General features: G+C 39.7%; 1 protein-coding gene and 1 non-coding gene across 3 annotated transcripts; one reads left to right on the forward strand and one right to left on the reverse strand.

The window, feature by feature from the left end:
- Positions 1 to 934: 934 nt before the first annotated feature.
- On the forward strand, positions 935 to 22,428 carry LOC115446602 (neuroblastoma-amplified sequence). 2 transcript variants are annotated; one of them, XM_037442829.1, is made up of 41 exons: positions 935 to 1,153; positions 1,306 to 1,403; positions 1,558 to 1,691; positions 2,213 to 2,346; positions 2,687 to 2,781; positions 3,159 to 3,336; positions 3,661 to 3,816; positions 4,237 to 4,464; positions 5,779 to 5,883; positions 6,141 to 6,227; positions 6,554 to 6,751; positions 7,108 to 7,233; positions 7,610 to 7,733; positions 7,946 to 8,082; positions 8,286 to 8,599; positions 8,730 to 9,138; positions 9,391 to 9,546; positions 9,726 to 9,862; positions 10,081 to 10,266; positions 10,634 to 10,736; positions 11,044 to 11,243; positions 11,795 to 11,907; positions 12,480 to 12,612; positions 12,932 to 13,171; positions 13,280 to 13,394; positions 13,659 to 13,759; positions 13,967 to 14,193; positions 14,562 to 14,794; positions 15,074 to 15,261; positions 16,042 to 16,209; positions 16,534 to 16,694; positions 17,006 to 17,193; positions 17,964 to 18,100; positions 18,581 to 18,670; positions 18,835 to 18,960; positions 19,398 to 19,598; positions 20,319 to 20,572; positions 20,800 to 20,926; positions 21,195 to 21,312; positions 21,659 to 21,781; positions 22,079 to 22,428. In XM_037442829.1, the coding sequence occupies exons 1-41, from the start codon at positions 1,067 to 1,069 to the stop codon at positions 22,376 to 22,378; spliced, it is 6,735 nt and encodes a 2,244-aa protein (XP_037298726.1). In that variant the 5' UTR covers positions 935 to 1,066; the 3' UTR covers positions 22,379 to 22,428. The 2 variants fall into 2 exon arrangements, with proteins under 2 accessions (XP_037298726.1, XP_037298727.1); XM_037442830.1 differs by lacking the exons at positions 935 to 1,153; positions 1,306 to 1,403; positions 2,213 to 2,346 and having other exon boundaries at positions 1,572 to 1,691.
- Positions 15,567 to 15,639, reverse strand: Trnaf-gaa. The gene has a single exon. It is a non-coding gene; the product is annotated as a tRNA-Phe (tRNA).
- Positions 22,429 to 22,600: the final 172 nt, after the last annotated feature.

Here is a 22,600-nt window from a genome sequence, read left to right on the forward strand (position 1 = left end):
TAAATGCTCCTTAACGATGCGTCGTACAGTCGATGACGAAGTGCTAGTAGCCTTCGCTGTCAGTTCATAAATCTCCATAACATTTCTATTAGCCCCCAACACAACATGATTTTTAATGAAACAATATACTGAATATACCATTTCTCTTGTTTGACTATCATTCAATATTGTGTCCTTTTTCTTTGGCATTTTATAAAGCACAAACGTATAAGCGTTTATGGTCTATATTCATCACAATAAAACAAGGAATAAAAACAATAAGTAAACAGAAATAAATAATTACATCTCTACTTTAGTTTAAATCGCTAAAACTAAAAATGCACGTAAGTTTTTAATTATATACAGAAACAAATAAACCGGAATTATATACCTACTTGCCTAAATCGAGCAGTGCGGATCAGTCATATGTATTATAATTCTCTTTGGGATCAGTGTATTGGTTCTGAGATGTAATGTGCAGAACTAGAGTATTGTGTAAACTGGTGTAAACAAACGTCACCGCCAGAGACCAATAAACTAGAGTCACCGCTAAGAGAATAATAATACCGTCACCGTCAAGGAAAAAACGGTAGTAGTGTTTCCAATTACGATTTTCATTTTACTTTAGATTTTCCCTTATGTATTGTTATCCCTAAAATTCGCACACCGAAATCCCTTTTTTAGGAAAAAATATTAAGAATAACAGAACTTGTTAATTTAAAATAGGCAATAGCACAGCTATCGTTTTTGTGCCCTATTGCATCTCTGCCAACCCTTCAACCCTTCGGGGATGGATGATAAGTTTTATTTATTATAAATAATATTACACTTTTTCTTTATTCATTAGACACTCGAGTATGATTTATCAAACTACTTCTTTCATTAGATTCATTCATAATCGTAGTCGATTATAATAAATCGATTTAAATGTAGCACGTCTCAGGTTTTTACTTTTTAATGAATCGAACACGTATATGTCAAAAGTAATAGCGAAAACATCGGTCGATTTGCAATTTTTCTGCAGGAGAAAAATAAAAGTGAAAAGTGAATGAAAGTAACGACATAAGTGTATTTATCATCCGCATAGATGGCATTTGAAGTCATGGAGGAGAATAAATCTATTTTACACGAATTGTACGTATATTCCGAGTGGAAACCTGAACCGGAGTATATTGTAAGTTGAAACATATTTTGGTGGTTTTCGGCTCTATTAATATAATTTTATACGTCTTAGGCAGATAATTAGAGTATTACATGTACAAGTATTTTAAAAACACTTAAAATTAATTAATTTTCGCGTTGAACTGTCATGGTTTTTCTTTACAGCAAAAGCCTGATAATATTTTACCAGAAAATATTTCAGCATTATGGAGGTGGTTAAAGTTTTTTGGACCCAAAAGAAGTTTAATCGATAGTGTCACTGCGTAAGTTTTTTTGTTGTCTTATAATTCATTTTTTAAATAGAACAAAAAATATGCTTTATACATTTTTAGAAAAATCATTCATAATATTACTACTACTTAAATACATGACAAATAGTTCCTTTATAAGTTGATTAAAAAACTATTTTTATTTTAGGCACAAAGAGAAGCAACAGAAATGGCACATAGCTCTTGGTGACGAAGGAAAAGTAATTGCAGTGTTGACAGATAATATACTAGAGATCAGAACTAAGAGATCTGAATATGCTACAATAGCAGCTAGAACAACGGGTAAAATTATAATAATTCATATATAGAGGAATTTTTAGAAAAAAATAATGTGAAATGAAATATTAATAATATTCTTGATATGTAATTTGTACTAATATCAGCTAAATTATATTTTGGTGTATTTTTTCAATAAATAGGAATGGAATCAAGTTTTAAGTGAAAAAATAATATTTGCTTGGTAAAGTTGTATTTGTGTCTTGTACTAACCTCAGCATATTTGATTGTGTGAGTGTAGTGAGCATAACTGAATAGCATTTGGTAATGTACATTAGAGCATGAACAGTATGGTTGGTAAGGCAAATGTTTGGCCCTTTTTCAATAGTAAACTTGTGTTAAAAAAAAATGATTTTTTGGATTTTATGACAGTTTTTAAATTAAAATGTTCTCCCGACATTTCAAATATTGTAGCTTTTGTGGTGATAGGGCAGATTGAGATGTTGGTCATCTGAAAAGTCAAAGATACAATATCTACTTACATTTACTGATATTTTATTGTCACACTTGGCTTGTTACTGTTGTAGTGAACCGTGACCCGTATTCCCAGTGGCGTAAGCTAGTGTGGAGTCCTGACTGCTCGTTTGTGGTGCTGGCTTATGGCAATGGTGTTGTCAGTTTCTTTGACTTGACCGCTTCAAATCTCTTCAACATTCCTATTGTAAGTTAATAAACTTCGCTAGACTTAGCTTTTGGTACTAAACTTAACAATTATATGATAGTTTACTTTATATATGTTTTGTATGTTATGCTATTGTCTAATTTATTAATTTGAAATAAAATATTATAAGAAATTTTCTTTTTTAATGAAATGCAATAAACGTTTGTCTTTTTTGTATACCATATTCAAAAATATAATAGGTGAAAAATGGCAGTAGGTGAAATATAAGTTCAGCACCAATTTTCGTTAGTATTTTTTTTATGACATGTCACACACAATCATTAAAATACCTATTTCCATAAAAATAATTACACAACAATCACACAGTTGTTTATTCTAGGATTGTTCCCGTCCCGGTGGCCTGGAATGTACGGACAACACTCATGCAGTAGCTGACATCATTTTTATGCCCCTTAGGGTCAAGGGCAACAAATGGTTTGTATTTTTTTGTTTTTTTATACCTGTTCACTTTTCGATAATTATTTGTTGAGAATTGGAACTGCTATTTATAAATAATAATATATAAATAAAAAATATTGAAACTGCCCATGCATATTCAAAAGGATTCTATGTGTATTTGTTGGCTAGTAGTATTTATGTTGCAGCATAGGTTACATAGCACAGCCAACTTTAAGCACTAATAAAACAATCAACTATTGTCAGTTTTATGCTGTTGCTTTAACATGACTTTGTATATTTTGATATTTATACAGAATTCTAAATATTTGCATACAACTCGCTGACTTACTATTAGAAGGTTATACATTCCTATGTTAATTATTATTGACTGTGGTACCTGGGCTATTGTGTAGGAACTGGGAGGTGGTGGTGGTCACGTTCGACGGCAAGCTGCGCGGGTACCTCGTGTCGCAGACGGAGGGCTGCAAGCTGCACCACACATTCCGTTTCGCGGGCGGCGTGTCCGCGCTCGCGTACAGCGCGTGTCATCAGACCCTGTACGTGGCTGGACTGCCGCGAGGGAAGGCAAAGGTGACAACTCCAATATTCTACAATAATGACCTTTGTTGTTGGTATATGACTTATGTAATAAGGAAATTGTACACTATAGTTTATCTGTCTAATAAGAATCTTACAAGATTCTGACAAAATTTATTTAATGCAGTAGATAAATTAATTTATATACTAACAACGTTGTTAATTAGATATTATTTGAATGACTTTTTGTGTTTGATTTTTATATTGAAAATGTGATTAAAAGTTCGTTTTTCAAATTTATTTATGGGATTCAAACTATTCCTTTTACCTCATGACACTTATCAAACACAATCTATTAGTAATTTGTTTGTGCCGTAGGACCCAACGTCGCCCCTGAGCGCGGGTGTGACCGCGTGGCGCATCGTGAACGACGAGCCGTTCTACACGCTGTCCGTGGTGTGCGACCAGCTCGACGCACAGCTCGCGAACGAACGCTTCCAGCTGTACATACCCTTCCTCACTAATAAGAACTTGGTAAGTAACCCGTTACAATATATACAAAATAAACCTACAAAATTATATAGGATAATTGGTTTAATGGTGGCTAAAGCACATTTTAATAATGTATAAATTGTAGTAAATTGACGAAAATATAAAGCTGTTGGTAATTAATTAAGCAGATGATAGAACGGATGGCGTTAACGTTATGATAAGAATTGCACAGAAAATGCTATACTTTAGGACGTCCTGCTGTGGAAATTCGACTGTCGATTTTATTATATTTGTGTCAGATATTTATACATCAATTAATTTTTCTCCACTCTGTATGAACTTTAATTATATCAAATCTCACGTGCGCGCAATGTCCTTAAAAAGGCAAATGCAAAGTTTTTTTATGTGTTAATTATATCAATGTTGTATACTCAGTATAACACGTTCGTTTGTCGCCACCAGGCATTCATAGTGCAAATGCAGCTGTCTACCGACGGGTGTCGACTGGCGTGCCTGCACTGCAGCGGCGAGGTGTCGGTGTGGCGCCTGCCGCTGCTGCGGGCGGAGAGGCGCTGGCCCCTCGCCACACAACCCCAACACAACCTGCGCAACCCGCTGCTCACCACCGACAACGCCAACAAGGACCCCACTCTCTTCTACGCGGCTGATGTTAACTGGTGGACGCCTGAGGTGACCTTGTCTTTCATCATCTGTTTTGGCCGAAATTAATATAACAAATGAGTCTCACACCACATTAAATATCCAGCAATAATACAATGAGAACCATTATTAGTCAGAAAATTATAAAAAAATAGTAGTGAGAATCCATATTTTACAGATTGTTTTAGTCGTAATCCATCTCAGAGTTGTGTCGTGTCAATGTTCATAGCTGGGCATTAACTCGTTAATCCGTTAATCGTTAATTAACGAAGTTAACATTTTGATTAACGAATTAACTTTTAAGTTAACTTTTAAAAATGTTAACGGACACGTTAACTTCCGTTAATATGCAGAAGCCCGTTAATCGTTAATCTAATGCCTACTATTTACCGCACGGCACCGCGGCGCGGCGCGAAAAGCAGGTTCAGACAAGTATGAAACGAATGACAAGTGCCGGGCGGCGCGTGGCAGCGCGTGAAACAAAAACAACACTAGATATATTTTGCCGGCACGTCATGGAAAAAAAGGTAGAAGATGCTTTACGACAAGAAGCAGCGGAAAATTCGAAGGACAGAGATAGTTTAACTGGCGGAGGGAGCAATGCGAGTAACAACGATGATGACGAGGAGGAAGACTTTTTCAATTCTGTCACTCAGTCTATAGAAAACCAAAGAGCTCCAACTCTTTAAAGTGTAAAGCGCAAAGTCTCGTTAAAATGTGGCTGGATATGAAATCAAAAGACTCGTTCAACGATGCTGCATTCCTCGGGGAACAGATATTCATAAATCTATTTATTAAATACAATACTGCTATACCCTCAAGCGCTGCAGTTGAACGTCTGTTTTCCACGGGTAAAGACATTTTAACACCAAAACGAGCCTCGCTTTCAGACGAGAACTTCAACATGTTAATGTTCATGAAGGGGAATATGCACCTTATGTCCGACGATTAAATTACACATTTGAATTATACAAGTATTTTGTTTTATTCTTAACTTCCAGAACCTAAACCAACAAGTTGTATAAGTTCACTAACGCAACCATATAAAAATGCAATTTTACACATATTAACGGATTAACGATTAATTAACTTGCGTTAATTCTTCCGAAATGTAACGCTTTAACGCTTAACGAAGCTAACTTTTTTTGTAGCGGATTAACGATTAACGAAGTTATTTGATTAACGGTGCCCAGCTATGTCAATGTTGATGCTATAAATATTAAAAAAAATTCAATGCAATAGTTACCAGTTACGATATATTTAGTAGTGTAGTATAATAATTTTAAATAATAAAATCAAAGATATAGATATTAATTAGGTAGTTACGGTACGGTATGTTTTCAGGAAATTATCCTGTCGCGGTTCAGCGGCGCAGTGTCGGTGTGCAACATAGCCGATATGGTCAACATCCTCGGCAAGCAGCCGGAGTTCTTCCAGGGAACGCCCCGGGTAAGTATATCATGCTTTCCAGGTCTACCGCCATTTTCGATTGCTCTTTTCGACGCTTCGCAAAAAAAGTACCAATCAAAACAAAGTTTTCTGACATAATATTTACAAAATAAAGTGTTTTAATTGGTTTAGTTTTGGGATCGGATCGAAGATTAAGCATGGTATTAAGTAAGATCTTATGTAGACATTTAAGTTATTGAACTATTCAATAAATAAACTATTCTAAAATAAATCAATATATTTTTTTTTTGTATCAGATCACTTGCGCACACGAGGGTACTTTCATGGTGCTGGAGTGCGAGTCCAACGTGCTGCCGGCCAAGAAGTCACGCAGCGACGAAAGCGTGAGTATGGTTTGATTTTGGACACATAATGCTTCACAACACGAACAGGGGGGCTTGAAGAGCCACTTTATTTCCTCATACTAAATTCAGCCATATGCGAAGACAGGTAAGTTTTGGTTTCAATTGTTATCGATGATGGAGCGTTGTGCATGTATGGATTTCAATGCGCATTTAGTAATGACGTAATAGCGTCAAGCAATCTCTTTTATTCAAAGTTAATTCAAGCTATTTTGATGTCACAAAATATTTTTTTTATTTTGTTAGACAACATCAACCGTATAAGAGATATAGTGTAATAACAACGAATTGAATAATATTCACATTAGATGGAAGTGGTGAACATCGAAGCTGACACTGAGGATTCCATGCTGGAGCTGACGAAGGAGTTGTTCAAGACGGTGCTGTACGCCATCACCGACATAGAGACCTTCCAGCCGAAGCCGAAGCGCATCACTGTGGTCTCCAGGGTCTACAGACTGCTAGGGGTCAAGAGCACCACGCCGACGGAGCTGTTCTCTCGAAAAGTAAGCAAGTGTTTGTAATTTTGTGTCTATACCGAATTTGATACTAAGTAAAGCTCATTCAATGAGCGATGATGAGGGCTCGGTGGTCGCCAGAATTTGCAGTAGTTCGTAGTATATACAGGGTATTTTTAGGAGCTATTTAGAGTGTAAATATCTTTCAGTAATTATTTTTATTTTTGGATACATTTTTGTTCCACAATTACATTCTACAATGGACAGAAGTCTTTTCTCGACTCTTTACACTTTTTTATAATGAAGGCCTAAGAAGTGATTGCTCAGAGAAAACATAAGATTTAATGTTTCTTCTAAAGTTCTAAGATACTAGGGTCATTTATAATGCACTTTATTAATTCTAGATTGAGAGCGGCAACTATTCAGAAGCCTTGACCCTGGCTGAACGATTCAACCTGGACAGCGATCTGGTGTACCAGCAGCAATGGAGGAAGAACCCAGTGTCCACAGAAGCGATACAGAAATATTTGGTAAGGCAATGATTACAAAACTCATGTGCATCTTGGTTGGTCATAATCATTTTAATTACGTAATGTAATTATAAAGGTAACATTTGGCTTGTAATAGCATTGGTCCCATGTATTGCTTCCGAAAACATTACTCTTAGCGTGATTTTGTACGACGCGTCCTTCGACCCAAAAAAGATGGTAAAATTTTACTACTTACAAATATTTAAAATTTTAAGATCATTTATCCACGATGTAGGACTACCGAATTATGGTTAGACATGGCTTTGAAATTAAACCGCGTTGTCGAATTTCCGTGGTCAACTATTAGTACGTAAGTACCCTGTATACAGTGTAACACTTATTTGATAAAAAATATATTCATAATTTATATTCGTAGAGCAAAGTGTCGAAGAAAATCTGGGCAGTACATCAGTGCGTGGATCGGCTGCCGGAGACGCTGCCCGCCGCCAAGGAGCTGCTGCAGTTCGGACTCGAGCTCACCAATGAGAAGATCATGAACGGTTAGTCATTGTTGTTGAATCACTATAGTGGTTTATTCCAACTAGTCGTGGTCATTTTCAGCGGTTAATTGGTTTACATTCCGAAATTGTGACGCTTGAAAAATAAAAAATATGTTATTGATCTATAGTACATATTGCATTATCATTTCCATCAGTTTCCGACACAAGGATAAAAACAAAACGCTGTAATGTTTCCTTTTGTTTTTAACCAGAGATCAATAAGGAGGCGGAGGAGCCGCTGACGGACCCCGAGGAGATCACGCCGGAGCACCTCAACGCGTACACGAGCGAGTTGCTGCGGTGTCGGCATGTCATGCTGTTTTACAAGGAACGGCTCACTTTGTATGAGGTCAGTTAACTAATTGCCGTGGGGCAGGCCGTAGGTGCTTGATCTCTTGAGTAATGAGCTGCGTTGAGTGTACTAGAGGTTGTTTAGAAATTGCTCCAAAGATTTCAATTGGTTATTTTGTTATACTTGATATTACTTCAATTTGCATAATATATTTGATATTTAGACTTTAACTAACAATTTAATTTACTCCACGACTACAGTCCATATTGCGCTGTGAGAAGTCAAAGTACGTAAAAGACGAGTACGACCGCCTGCGAAGTAACAGCATTGTGCACAGCGCCATAGAGATCGCAAAGGAGGGCCGCATCGAGGCGCTCACGTGTCTGTGGCCACACATCAAGACAACTGCGTTGCAACTCACTGTACTAGACATGCTGCCAGAGACAATCAACCCCATAGACTATCAGCATTTACTGCCTACAAAGCAGCCGTGGCAGTGGTTCGAGACCAAGTCGCCCATCAAAGTGCCGCCGTCGAAGTACGAGCATGATTGGTGCAGGAAGAAGATATTCAAGTGAGTGTGGATGATTTGTCACATAGTATCGGCTCGAACTTGTTTTTAGCTTTTGTTTGTCAGAATGATTTTAAAAATGGTCAAAATAAAATTTTGCTCGGATAATAGGAAGTAATTCATACCGTTTTAGATCGATCTGGAGTTCTAACTGGTCGGAAGACACGGCGGAGACGGAGGGCATCGAAGCGATCGCCGCCATCGCTTTGGAAGGGGCCGCCGCAGCCGCGGAGGAGGACGGGAGCGGCGCGGGCGCGGTGCGGTCGAGCGCGGAGGCGGTGGCGGCGTGGGGCGGCGCGGACGTGGCGGCGTGGTACGCGCGGCGCGCGCGCGCGCTGGAGGCGCGCTCGGGGCTGGTGTCGCACGCGCTGGCGCTGGCCACGCTGGCGGCGCTGGGCGGCGCCGTGCCGGGGCTGGAGCGCCTGCTGTTCCACCTGCTGACGCTGGACACGCTGCTGTACGACATCAACCTCGAGGGCGTCACGCTCGACCAGCTGGAGAACCTCTCCGCGCTCGACACCTGCAAACTACTCATGAAAATGGTGACTATGTAACTTGTTACTGCAAATCGTTATTCATATAAAAAGCAGAATGTTATCGAAACAATATTATAGATAATATTCGACATATAACAGACTATAAAATACAAAATTGCAAGCGTAACAAAATATCCAATAATATCCATTCTAAAAGATATACATGAGGTTCAAAATAATATAAATAATGTCATAAATTGATATTGCTCTTGTCCAGCAGTATTATAAACAATTTTAATATTTAACGTATCACCTCAGTCGACCCCGGCCACGTTCGTCGCGGACCTGAAGCTGTTCGTGATCCCGTTCCTGAAGCGGTACGAGCAGCTGATGAAACGCACCGACACCTGCCTGCACGGACTCATCGACTACCTCGAGAGCATCAGCGTCGACGACTTGTCTTCGATATTATTGGTAAGTAAAATAAATGTATTTCATTGTTACACTAGCAGTTTTGTGGTTCACTACTTTGCTCCAAAATATAATATTATAATGACGAAATAACAAATAAATTCCGTTTAGAGTCTATAGAGCTAGACATTAGAGAAGTGTATAATATCAAAACTAATTTTATGTAACTCGATGTTGTTTAGGTGCTACAATCCCCGAGCGAGTTCGAGCTGGACGTGAGGACGCACCTCGAGTTGGCGGAGCGCTGTCTGTTCGCGCACACCGGCACCGACCAGCTCGACAAGGCTTGCGACTTACTTGATACCATATTGAAAGAAACGTGAGTTAAATATATATTTGCCTGCCTCGAAGAAAGTATCGTACTAGTTGCTAGATTGTCGATGTTATTTTATAAATTTAGTTTGTGATTTTTACAGTGTTTGAATGGCAATGACGTTTATAACTAAGACGTGCTATTGCAGTGCGTTGTTCACCTGGGTTAGACATTAGGTGTGGAGTTGTGTGGGTAACGTGAGTAATGAGTGCGTTGTCGGTCAGTGACGGCAGCATCTCGGGCAGCGAGCTGGTGCGGCGCGTGAAGGAGGTGGAGCGGCTGGTGTCGGCGAGCAGCCGCCTGGCGTGGCGCGGCGTGCGCGTGGCGCCGCGCGAGCTGCGCGACGTGCGCGCCGACGCGCGCCACGCGCACAGCCTGCTCACCAGGATGGCCAGGCATCTCAGCAAGGAGTACGCCACTATACACTACACCTGCCTTGTTACTTACTACTTCAACTATTTATAAAGACAATTTGTTAACAGATTGCTCGTTTAAACTTAAAACCATCAATATTACTCTATATGGAATGACGATTTCATTCAATATTGGATATTTTTATTTTATGTACGTAGTGGTAAGCATAAGCGTACCATTACATGTCACATTTCACTTGTTTGGAAAACCTTTTCTATTATTTTACTTGCTTATTTATAATTTTAAATTTTTTTTTGCATATAAAACATCCTCTTTTTTATAATGCTTTAAAATACAAATGGGTTAACGTTATGTATAAAATAATTTTGGTAAATTTATAAAACGTCTTCGTTGATACTACAGAGATGAAAAACCAACACAACAGGACTGGGAAAAGCTATTGAAAGACCTCCTCGAATTGCAATCTACGATATTCAACTGCATCACTAAAGAGCAGTGTTATGAGGTAACATTTACCACATAATATATATTCCATCCATTTTATAAGCTCATATCACCTGAAACTTATATGCCTTTGTATACGACCTAAAATATTAATTGTAACGGAAAAGTAGTCTCGTATTACTTCAAGTTCAATTTCTTGTTGATTGTACCAGTTTATCTATTCCAAAAATATTCATAATAAATTATTGTTGCCGTCAGTTGTCCTTTAAAGATAGCATCGATCATCTTTTTTTCTGTAGTTATTATAAAAATCGTAGTTATAATAACATTACTAGGTATCTATAATTATTAATTGTACTCATCATCAGATCTATGCGTCGGCGCTGCTGACGTCAGGCGTGGCGTCAAGCATCAAGCTGGCAGGAGAAGTCCTGATGTGTGAGCAAGGCGTCCGACGCAGCAATCAGCTCGTTAACTACGAGCGCAGCGTCGAACTCGTCTCCAACGCCGCCAAGGAGTACTTCAATTCGGCCTCTGCCCTCGACGATCCCACACTAGAATTGGCTAGGTAAACATACATTATCAGACAGGCCAACATAATTAAATCGACTGTCGAGGCATAATCATCTGTCAGTCGATGCTCTATTTGGTCATCACTTCACTTACTGTCAGATACAGTAGGGTCACCTTACGGTACCTCTATAAATATAGTTTGCAGAAATTATATAAACGTGTGACCAGCTTGCTACGTTATTAGCTATTTTAACGTATCTAATTTTGGTATTGGACTACATAGCAAAATCGATATCGGTATTCTAGGAAAGTATCGATATCTCGGCGTGTTTGGTGTGCAAGAGATGTTGTGTAGATCATGTATTGTAATGCTGAATAAGTACAATATTATTTTAACACTATTCAGTAGAAGTGTTTTGATTATTATATACCGTTGTCTAAAATAAATCGATTATGTTATAGAATTAATAATAATTATAATATTGTGAACATTATCTGCACTCTATCGTTTACATTTTTGGGTAATTTTATTGAATGTCTGACAAGCATTTGAGCTCATATTCATACCAATGCATGCTTTGAAGGTCGTCTCATTTTGATTTGCAGATGCTGTTTGAGTTTAATAAAAGATGGGAATCCTGAAATTCAAAAGGAAATGGATCTCATCTCAGCGCTTCATTTGTTAAGTTCATTTAACTTAACGCTGCTGCCTATTCAAGGTTTGTATGATTAAATTTCCGCCTCACTTCGTATACACCTGTCATAGTTAAATAATACTTTGTCTTGCTTCCTCTGGTGTCAAATGCTAATACATATCCACAAAGCATTGGTACAGGTACATATATGATGGTATTTGGTAAGGCGGTAATAGCTCTAATTTTCGTTACTTATTAATTATTATAAATAACATATATCTGAGATAAAACAGCGGCGCTAGCCTAGTTGGGTGTGGAACGGACTGCCGAGACGAATGTGCGCGCAGGTTCAAATCCCAAGGCAACACACCTCTGACTTTTCTAAAATCATGTGTGTATTCTTTGTGAATTTATCGTTCGCTTTAACGGTGAAGGAAAACATCGTGAGGAAACCTGCACATCTGAGAAGTTCTCTATAGGAATTTCGAAGGTGTGTGAAGTCTACCAATCCGCACTAGGTCTGCGTGGTGGACTAAGGCCTATTCCCTCTCAGTAGTAGAGGAGGCACGTGCTCAGCAGTGGGCAAGTATATAATACAGGGCTGATATTATTATTATATCTGAGAAGTCGTAAATTGTTATCGTTTTTCGTTTCAGTTCGCTTGTGTGAGGATAGGATGATATTGATCGACGAGTGTCTGAAGTTGGACCCAAAGGCATACATGGCTAGTGCGAAACTGCTTAAACTCGCCGAGCTTTTGAGGATTGCTGGAGATGACGCTAAGACACGGTTTGTTTTGATATTTTTGTTGTCATGGTGGGTTAGAAGTATCTGCATGTATATCGGATACTCATTCGGTATTGGATCTTGTATTATAATATTTTTTTGTAAAAACACCTGTTTGTAAGTATTGATAATTATATCAAAAAAACATCGAATACGATCTTTCAAGAATCGAAAAAGGAAAATATAATATTTGTTTAGCTCAAAACAATAAATAGCCACTGGTGTAGGTATTTTTTGATTTGTGTATACCTAATGTTGGAGTAAAATGTACATGTACGTTCAAAGAATCGAGCTCAGTGCGTGATGTGTTGTGATGCGGCAGGGAGGGCTCGGTGGTGGTGCGCGCGGGCTGGGCGGCGGTGCGCGCGGCGCCGGCGGGCTGGGCGGCGGCGGCGGCGCTGGCGCGGCAGGCGGCGGCGCTGCGCCACGGCGCGGGCGCGGAGCTCATGGCGCGCGTGGCGCACGACGCGCCGCACGCGCCCGCCGCCGAGCGCCGCGCGCTCGCCGAGGCCGCCGTGGCCGCCTGCGCGCCCGCCGACATCGAGGACCTGCTGCGCACCAGGTACGCCGGGGACACTTCTCACTACTAAACATTCAGACATTAATACCGAAAGATATATAAATAAAACATGTGTGATATGCATAAATCGACCATCGACTCTCTCTATAGATTAAACATCGAGCTGGAGATGCTCCAACAGATGGGTGTGAACATGAAGGAAAACAACCACCTCGCCGACCGAGCGCCCTCCACTGACGATGAGTTTGCCGACGCTGTGACTACGGTACATAACAATATCTTTCTAATCACGGGCTACGCTTAACTCTTGAGTAATGTCATTAATACTATACTAAATAATCACATAAACATGAAAGGCTTTAATTATTGTGCATTGATTTCAGCCCAATATTTGATTCACTTGCTGGTCTATAAAAATATACTTTATGTTTTCAACTTCACTCAAATATAATAATTATTTTTTTATGTTTACAGTTCCATGGTATTGCGATGTCAAAGAAAATCTAAGCTTATTTATCCTTTTTTTCAGCCGGTCATCGAAAAGAAAGACCTGGTGGCACCTCCATCTGATAACAAAATGCCTTTCTTCAACTATCTGCTAGACAAGTTTCAGAACAAACCGTCCACAAAGTAAGTACTCAAAACTATGTTTTTGTTCATTAACTAAGGTGAATATATAGGTATTCTGCACAGCCGAATGTCAAAATTTGACATCAAAAGAATTTTTGGTGATATTTTAAGACCTTAAGAAGACTGTTTTGACATTTCGAACACCGTTTTGGTCCTCCGAGCAACCTGATTGGTCCTTCGAACTGAATATGTTAAAATTTTGTTTAGTACCGACACGAAGCTAGTTCCAGCCGAGAGCAAGGACCGTCGCGTGCGATGCCAGGAGTTCTACCACTCTCTGTACAAGGAGCATGAGGTCTCGGAGGAGCATTACCGATACAACCGGTTCTCGCTACCGGGCGGCGACGCGCCGTCCGTCGGCCGCGCCGCTCTCAACTGGTTCTACGTGCACAACTGCTTGGAAGACGGTGCTGATAGGGACCTTGAAGCTGATGGTAAGTATCGCTTACGGCCGATAGCAATGAACTATTTCAACCGCGATTTTCGAGTTAAAGATAAAAATAAACTAATCTAAATAACATTTTTAAGGATGTTAAACAACTATTCTGATTGGTTCATTATCGCTTTGAAACCGAGAGTAGTGGGTAAGATCGTTTATATAAATTGACCATTAGTGTTTTTTCATAGGAAGTTATCTATCAGATGTGTCATTGGATGACCAGTAGTATGTAACTATTGATGATCACCTTGAATCTTTATTGCCAGATTATACAGATACTGATGTTGATTTTTGATATAAAGACATTTATTTGTTAGCAATAAGGCCGTATGGTGTAAGCAGTGTGTGCTTGGTGTGTTTCAGTGGTGCGGCTGTGCGCGGAGGAGTGCGTGCACGTGGACACGGCGCTGTGCGTGTGCTGCGTGTGGTGCGCGGTGCGGGGCGGCGGCGGCGGCGGGGGCGGGCGCGCGGCGGTGGCGGCGCTGGTGTCGCGCGCGTGCTCCACGGCCGCGCTGTGCGCCGCACTGTACGCCGCGCTGCTGCGCTGCAACGCGCCCGAGCTGCGCGACCACGTGTATCTCGCGCCGCCCGTGCAGGTACACACACACGCACCCACACACACTGTACAGAACACGCGTGTGTTAATAATATTATATATATCATTTTATGTGACAATAACAGCTTGTTTCTTCACAAAATGTTAAAGTATAACTAACAGCTAAAATAAAAATTATCAAAACTCGAACATAGCGAAAACAACAATAACTTTGATCGTTACTGTTTACGTTTAACTAGCTAACGAATCCAGACAGAAAAAAAATATCCCAGCCACCATTGATTTTTATGCAAATCCTTGAGCTTGTATATTGTCTCAGTTGGCGCGCACGACGCTGAAACAAAACAACGGTTCGGAGGAGCAGCTGCAGATCATCCGCGACTGCATCGACCGGCTGACGAGCATCGGCGAGGTGGCCACCATAAAGAACTTCGGCCTCAATGTGAACGCGCTGCTGTTCAGTGTCGACGAGGATTATAGGCGCGAGATTGTTTATCGACTTGCCAGGTAATATTTTTAGCCAATATTCTGTGAAAAGAGAGAAGGCAGAAAATCAGTCAAACTGATAAATTTAGATTTTTTCTATTTTTGTGTTATTATTAATGGAATTAAAATATTATTATTATTTAAAACTAATTTCCAGTTTAATTTTGTGATTGTTTAGAAAAAAAATTGTATGCATGTTTATGTATTTTTTAAAGTTAGTAAAATTACCTTCAAGATGTAGTTTATAATATTTGTAAAGTCAAAATGAGTAAATTTATTTTAACTAAAGACCTCTTGAAAAATAAATAAAATACGAAAAAAAGATTTGCCGAAACCCGGGATTGAACCGGGGACCTTTAGATCTTCAGTCTAACGCTCTCCCAACTGAGCTATTTCGGCTGTGTGGGAGTATGTAAAATTCCAGATTGGTATTATGAGTACCATATTATATTGTTTTATATAAAGTTTCAATATATCTCTATTTCTTTTTTATATTTTTGTATATAAAAAAAAGTACTATTGGTTTTCTTGAAAAAAAAAAGAAAGGTTTTTTCTTACATGTAATTACATATTAATTTAACAACATTCTAAACACACGAATATTTTCTGTTTTTACTATAATATACACGACTATATGCGGGCTGCCCAAGGCCGGGATGGTCGGCGCTCACTTGGGGAGGCCTAGATCCAGCAGTGGACGGCGATAGTTTGCTTTATGTATTTGCAGTGCCCAATTTATACTTTCGCTATTCAGTTTGTACCGCCCCGCATGTTCTTGGTCTGATGTGACGCGTGTTGCAGGTCGAGCGACAAGGAGCAGGTGTCGCTGGCGCTGTCGCTGGGCGCCAAGTACGCGCTGGACGTGACTGACGTGTGGCTCCAGCACGCCGCCGCCGGCCTCACGCGCGCCCCGCTCGCACTCGCGCCCCACCCGCCGCACCACGCGCACGCGCACGACACGCACCGGCGGTCAGTACACACACTACCGACCTACATATCTCTACTAATATTACAATACTACGAATATGTTATCGCCTGAAATTTACGTCAATATAAAATTATAAATTTTACACTAAACCATATTTAAAAAGGAAGAGTGGCCTTGTTGTCTTGCTTTTTGGCTACCATAAAGAATCCTTCAACCTTCTTCTAATTTCACAATTCCTCGTAGTTGTCGAAGTCTTAATAAAGTAGTTGTTCTGGTTGCGTAGGCATTAGTTACTTATTAGCTAACCCACAGACTCGTCAAGTTCCCGCTATAGACAACTCATTGTACGTAATAATGGTATCCAGTATCCGCGAGGCGCTGTGGCCGGAGCTGCGCGGCACGGACCACAACGCTCTGATCAACTACTTCACGTTGCTGCGCAGCGTGGACGACAAGCCGCTCATGTTCGGCCTCTCCGCCGCCGAACACATCAAGCTCCTCAAGAAGGCCAAGGCCGCGTCCCCAGGTATCTTAGCTTGTATTAAGGTATCAATAGGGTAATGTGATAAAATCGCTATATTTTTTTTATAGATTTCAATATTGAGTAATTGAGTGTTGATAGTACGCCTATAAGTGTTTGCAATTCTTTTAATATAACATTTGAAACGCTGTACTGAAAACTTAGGGGGTGGGGGGCATAATCTAAAGCCGGGCCCGTCAAACAAATTTGTGCAGTATAAATCTGATGTTTATTAAGAAATTCTGTCCCCTGATCAACTGCTCAAAATATCAATGAATTAAGAACGTAACAAGTTTATAAACCTCTGTTCCCGCCAGAGTTGGACTACAAGTTCCTGCTGGAGCAGTCGTCCCCGGAGCAGTTCACGCGGCGCCTGGTGGAGACGCTGCGTCCGGAGAACGCGGGCATGGTGACGAAGTTCCTGCGCACGCTGCCGCCCGCCTTCAAAATACCCGTGTCCGTCAACACGCTCTACACCAAGTGGCTCACCAAGTACTTCTTCAGTGTGAGTGGATTATATCTATTTAGTATTTGATATTGTAGGTTGTTTCCACCTTTAAGTAAGGAATGCTATAGAATATCTCAGTAAAGTTATGATAATAGGAGTTTGTTGCCAATGGTCACTAAAGATGGGAGAGGAGTGTTGCTGTATTTTTCAAAATGGGAGAGTAACGTTGCTGTTATCTTCAAAATGAGAGAAACCTTTATTTATTTTAAAGTAAAGCAGAATATTGATTTTGGAAGTTGGATGACGGAACATGAAAATGCAAAACAGCCACTTAGGATTAGTTACTATTTGTTTAACCAAACTGTAGAAATATAATGCCTTGTGACTATTATAATAATAATAATAATATCAACCCTGTATTATATACTTGCCCACTGCTGAGCACGGGCCTCCTCTACTACTGAGAGGGATTAGGCCTTAGTCCACCACGCAGACCTAGTGCGGATTGGTAGACTTCACACACCTTCGAAATTCCTATAGAGAACTTCTCAGATGTGCAGGTTTCCTCACGATGTTTTCCTTCACCATTAAAGCGAACGATAAATTCACAAAGAATACACACATGATTTTTTTAGAAAAGTCAGAGGTGTGTGCCCTTGGGATTTGAACCTGCGGACATTCGTCTCGGCAGTCCGTTCCACACCCAACTAGGCTATCGCCGCTCGGCTGTGACTATTAACTAACCAGTTAACTTTGAATTCGTGATTTGTCACTAATTTATATTTTCATATAAAAAAGCATTTGTGTAACCCGTGTCCCTTCTCCAGGTGTCCCCCGCGAACGCGACAAGTAAGAAGTGGATGCAGCAGTACCGGCAGTGCGCAAGCTACTTCAACAAGCTGTCCAAGGAGGATCTGCTGCAGTTCGTCGCCGACACCTGCTTTACTGACGACGCTGTGCAGCGGTATAATATAGTCTCTATTTTAATAGCAGTACAGCGTCTATTGATCAATGTACCAACTTGCTGCAAAGAATATGCATTATGCACTGTACAACATCCTGAGGTATAATCGCTTTTATAGTACAAAAAGGATATTTGAATCTTACATCGCAGTGGGAATTTCAAATGTCGTGTCATTTTATTGCAAATACGTTCTTCATACAATTAAACTGGAAATTTTATTCTCTAACTACCTGTATATTTAAAATTTTGATATCTCTTTAAATGAGGTAGTTACGGGCTAGAATTGGTTTTGTAGTAAAAAAAGCCTTTACTTTATATACATGAATTTTAAAAGTGTCTGTGCATCTTCATAGAAAAACAAATAAAAATGTCTAGAAATGTGAAATTTAATTATTTTGTTCAACTATAAAGTCTATGTTTGTCCTTAGAGAGATTTGAGATTTCAATAATATATTCTCAAGAACTTTATATCGTCCGTAGCGTCCCGGCCGGCACACGCAACCTGATGATAATGCAAGCCGTGGATTACTGCCAGCAAGAACAGGAAAACGACTTCAAGAATACCAAAAAGTAAGGGTTGTAACAAAAATATTATCAATATTTTCTGTAATTCGTAATACTTCGTCATAACTGTCGCCACCACTAATGAGCCTTTATAAAGCGTTTTGTCAAACTAAACTTTACTTTATACATAATAATTTGTAGTTTTAAGTGTTTTTAATAATATTTCATAGTGAGCAAACTTGGGCGCATGTGGGCCAAGAGCTGACTCGTTGGGCGCGCTTCCTGGAGAACTTCCACTCGTCCACCGTGCAGAACATTATCGATAATAGCAACATCCCGCGCGACGAGATATGGCCGTGAGTATTAGCTATGTGTTGCTAATAAGTATCGAAAATTATAATGAAATAATTGTGAGCATTGTAGTGAAAATTTTCGTTATTAATACAGGATTCATATTTATCGACTTTGAAAGCGGCTTAATATTAAAGTAAAGAGAAAAAGAGATGAAATTAAAACGTTCATAAAAAAATATGTTAAGTTACTTTAGGTATGTCTATGTCCAGATGTTGTTCTGAAATAGGTACGCATTAATTTTTATAATATTAGTTCACTTATGTTTCTAAGATAAGTTCATTTTAGTATGTCTGTATGATATTATGATAGTGTATTTATCGAATGTGCCATCCTGATCGAGGATAGCATTTTAAATCATAGGAATTGAGATTTACAACTAAGGACTAAGAATCCAAATGGCCGATGTCTTGTGTGTGATACTTCGAGTTGCGTTGTTTAGTGAGATCGAGAAGAGTCACGGGTGCCCGGAGACACTATCGCGGTGTGTGGCGCGCGTGTTGCTGCGCGGCGGTGGTGGTGGTGGTGGTGGTGGTGACGGCGGCGGCGTGGCGGCGCTGCGCTCGCTGCTGCAGTGCCTGCACGCGCCACACCATCTACCCACCGTGCTGGCCCTCGCCGCCGAGGAATGTCGCGACCTCATGTCAGTGTTTACTTATTTATTTATATATTATAAGGTAATAAGTCTAAAAAAAGCGGCGATAGCCTAGTTGATTGTGGAACGGACTACCGAGACGAATGTCCGCAGGTTCAAATCCCAAGGACACACACCTCTGATTTTTCTAAAAAAATATGTGTGTATTCTTTGTGAATTATCGCTTGCTTTAACGGTGAAGGAAAACATCGTGAGGAAACCTGCATACCTGAGAAGTTCTCTATAGGAATTTCGAGGGTCTGTGCAGTCTACCAATCCGCACTAGGCTAGCGTGGTGGACTAAGGCCTAATCCCTCTCAGTAGTAGAGGAGGCCCGTGCCCAGCAGTGGGCAAGTATATAATACAGGGCTGATATTATTATTATTATTATTAAGTCTAAAAACTGATAAACGCCTGTATTCTATTAATATCTACTTAATTGTTTACAAACAATTGTTATAACCTTCATCCCATGATGAGTACTATATAATATGGAATAGTACTAATAAGAGTTTTACTTTGTTCTATAATGTGAATGACCCATTTTCCCGAGATGCTAAGTCTCAAAAATATCCTTATTAAACCGACAATTAGCTTGAATAATAAGTTTCGTACGTTTAGCGAGATTTCCTACTACAAAAATTCCATCTACTTTTCAAACGCTTACTCAAAAAGTTGGAACATATCGTCTATTTGTTTAATGGCAGTTGGTCTACTGACTTGCCACAGGGAGGTGCAGACCCTGGTGTCGCGGCTGACGCAGCTGCACAAGGAGGGCGTGAAGGTGCCGGAGGAGGTGATCTCGGCGGCGCTGGCGCGGTGCGCGGAGCACGGCGTGGCGCCGCACAAGCAGATGTCGCTGCTGGCGCTGAGCGAGCGCGGCCGCCACCCGCACGCCGCCGACGCGCTCAAGGTCGCGCAGTTCAGCGTGCACCTCTTCCGAGCCGAGTGGCCCGGGGCGGCGCCTCTGCAGCAACTCGACGGTCTGCACTGCTCACTCAACATTGTTATATTACGGGAACTCTGGTTATCTACAACATAATGCTTAGTTTAGACTAACACGTTCCTGTAGTAGTATATTTGTTTATATGGAAAAAAAATCAGAAATCGAGTTCTGCAAGTTTTCCTGATAATTTAAAACACGCTTTACATGATATCTACCGTAAGTTTGATCCTTGATAGTCTTGACGTAAAAACTTGTTATTACCAGAATCGCAGTTACTGATAGACGAGGGCAGGCGTGAAGTATTCATGCAGTTCCTGAAGATCTCCGACACGTGGCAACAGAAGAAGGCGCTGGTAGACGTGCTCAACTGCTGGCCACCAACCATGATTAGGTATTAATAAATAATCAAGCAAAGTCTTAATTTTAATGAATACTACCTACTTACCATACCTTTTAGAACAGGTTATTACATCGAATAAAAATAAATAATTAGAAAACTTATAGATATTTATAATCACGTGGTTGAGCAATTTTCTTGTTGTATTGCTATTAGTTATTGACAGGCGCTTACCGAGACGAATGACAGGTTCGCCCTTTTGTGTGCAAAAAAGATATCTTATACGACATAAGAATAGAAATATAATATTATTACATTCCAGTGAGACCCGCAGCTTGCACGGCGAGTTCTTACACGCGCTGCTCACAGACACCACCGACCACAAGGGCAGCCTCGTGCTCATCAAACTACTCATGAGGCGACCCGCGCTAGTCGAAGAGGTGCGATATACGAATTTGGACTTTTTATCTATACACAAAGAGATATAGAGTATTTGCTATAATAATCTAGGTTATGATCTATCTATGAGCCAAATTTCATTCCAATGGAATAATGCGAGATGTGCAAATTAACTTCGTTAGTCGTTACGAATATTCACATTTGTCATATTAATAGAGTATTAACCATTAGATGGGATTTAAAATATAACAATGTGATTAAAACGTAAATAACATTATCAATGGATTCAGACTAATGTAGCCCATTTAAACTAGATAGTAAGAATCATACTTAAGTAAAAGTATGGGATTCTTATAATTTGTCAGATAATGATCGATTTTTTTTCAGGAAGTAATATGGCTGGTCGAGAACGTGTCCGGCGACGCAGTCGTTAATGCTCTCTGGATCGTACTGATGAGTAAAATAGATCATTCCAATGAACAAATACTGAAGCTAGTCATGAAACATAAGGTGGGTTCAACATAGTTTACACAATTAATGCTTTTTACTTTTTACAAAATACCCTTCAATTAAAGGCATACTATTTTATCGCATTCTCGGTGAGAATTTGACGTAAATTTTCGTCAGTGCGGCTGTATTATTGATTCTATTGAAAAAATATATGTCTATCCTGGGGAAAATTAGTTAAAAATTCGTCATGTAATTTAATTTATTCATGAATTATGATGTAATATGAAAAATAGAAAAATCATAAGTCAATGAAGTTATTGTAATACTAAGAACAATATTTTTAATATCTTTTTTCAGGATACAATAGGTAAGCTAGAGATAGAAGATGATTTGATCAAAGAGTTACTGGACAATGAGTTGTTTATTAAACTGGTGCAAACTCCATTGTATGCCAGTATTATAAGCTATATCATAGAAAAGGAGTCGTCGAGCGAACCTGGACCGTACACCATAAAATGGGCTACGGATAAACTGCTAAGAGCAAATTATTTAGCCGAGGCTGGGCACCTCAACTTAATGTCTATGGGTATCCCGGCGCCTCTGCGCGGTTTTACTCAATGTACTATGTATTCCAAAAATGTATTGAATAAGAAGTAAATCCATAATGTAATCAATCAATGTGCAAGCTATTAAATTATTTATGTGAAGTTTAGTGTTTTATTGCTATGTGTTTTTAATTCTAAAGTTTATTTTCCCCACTTGTATTGAATTGTAAATTCATCGTAGGTTCCGTGTCGCGATTCTGCCGTTTTAAATAAACGATCCCAATAATTATGCTTTTCATTGCGATAATGGACCAACCAGAATATTTTTTTTTAC

Source organism: Manduca sexta, chromosome 25 (assembly GCF_014839805.1).
Source record: "Manduca sexta isolate Smith_Timp_Sample1 chromosome 25, JHU_Msex_v1.0, whole genome shotgun sequence".
NCBI classification, from domain to species: Eukaryota; Metazoa; Arthropoda; class Insecta; order Lepidoptera; family Sphingidae; genus Manduca; species Manduca sexta.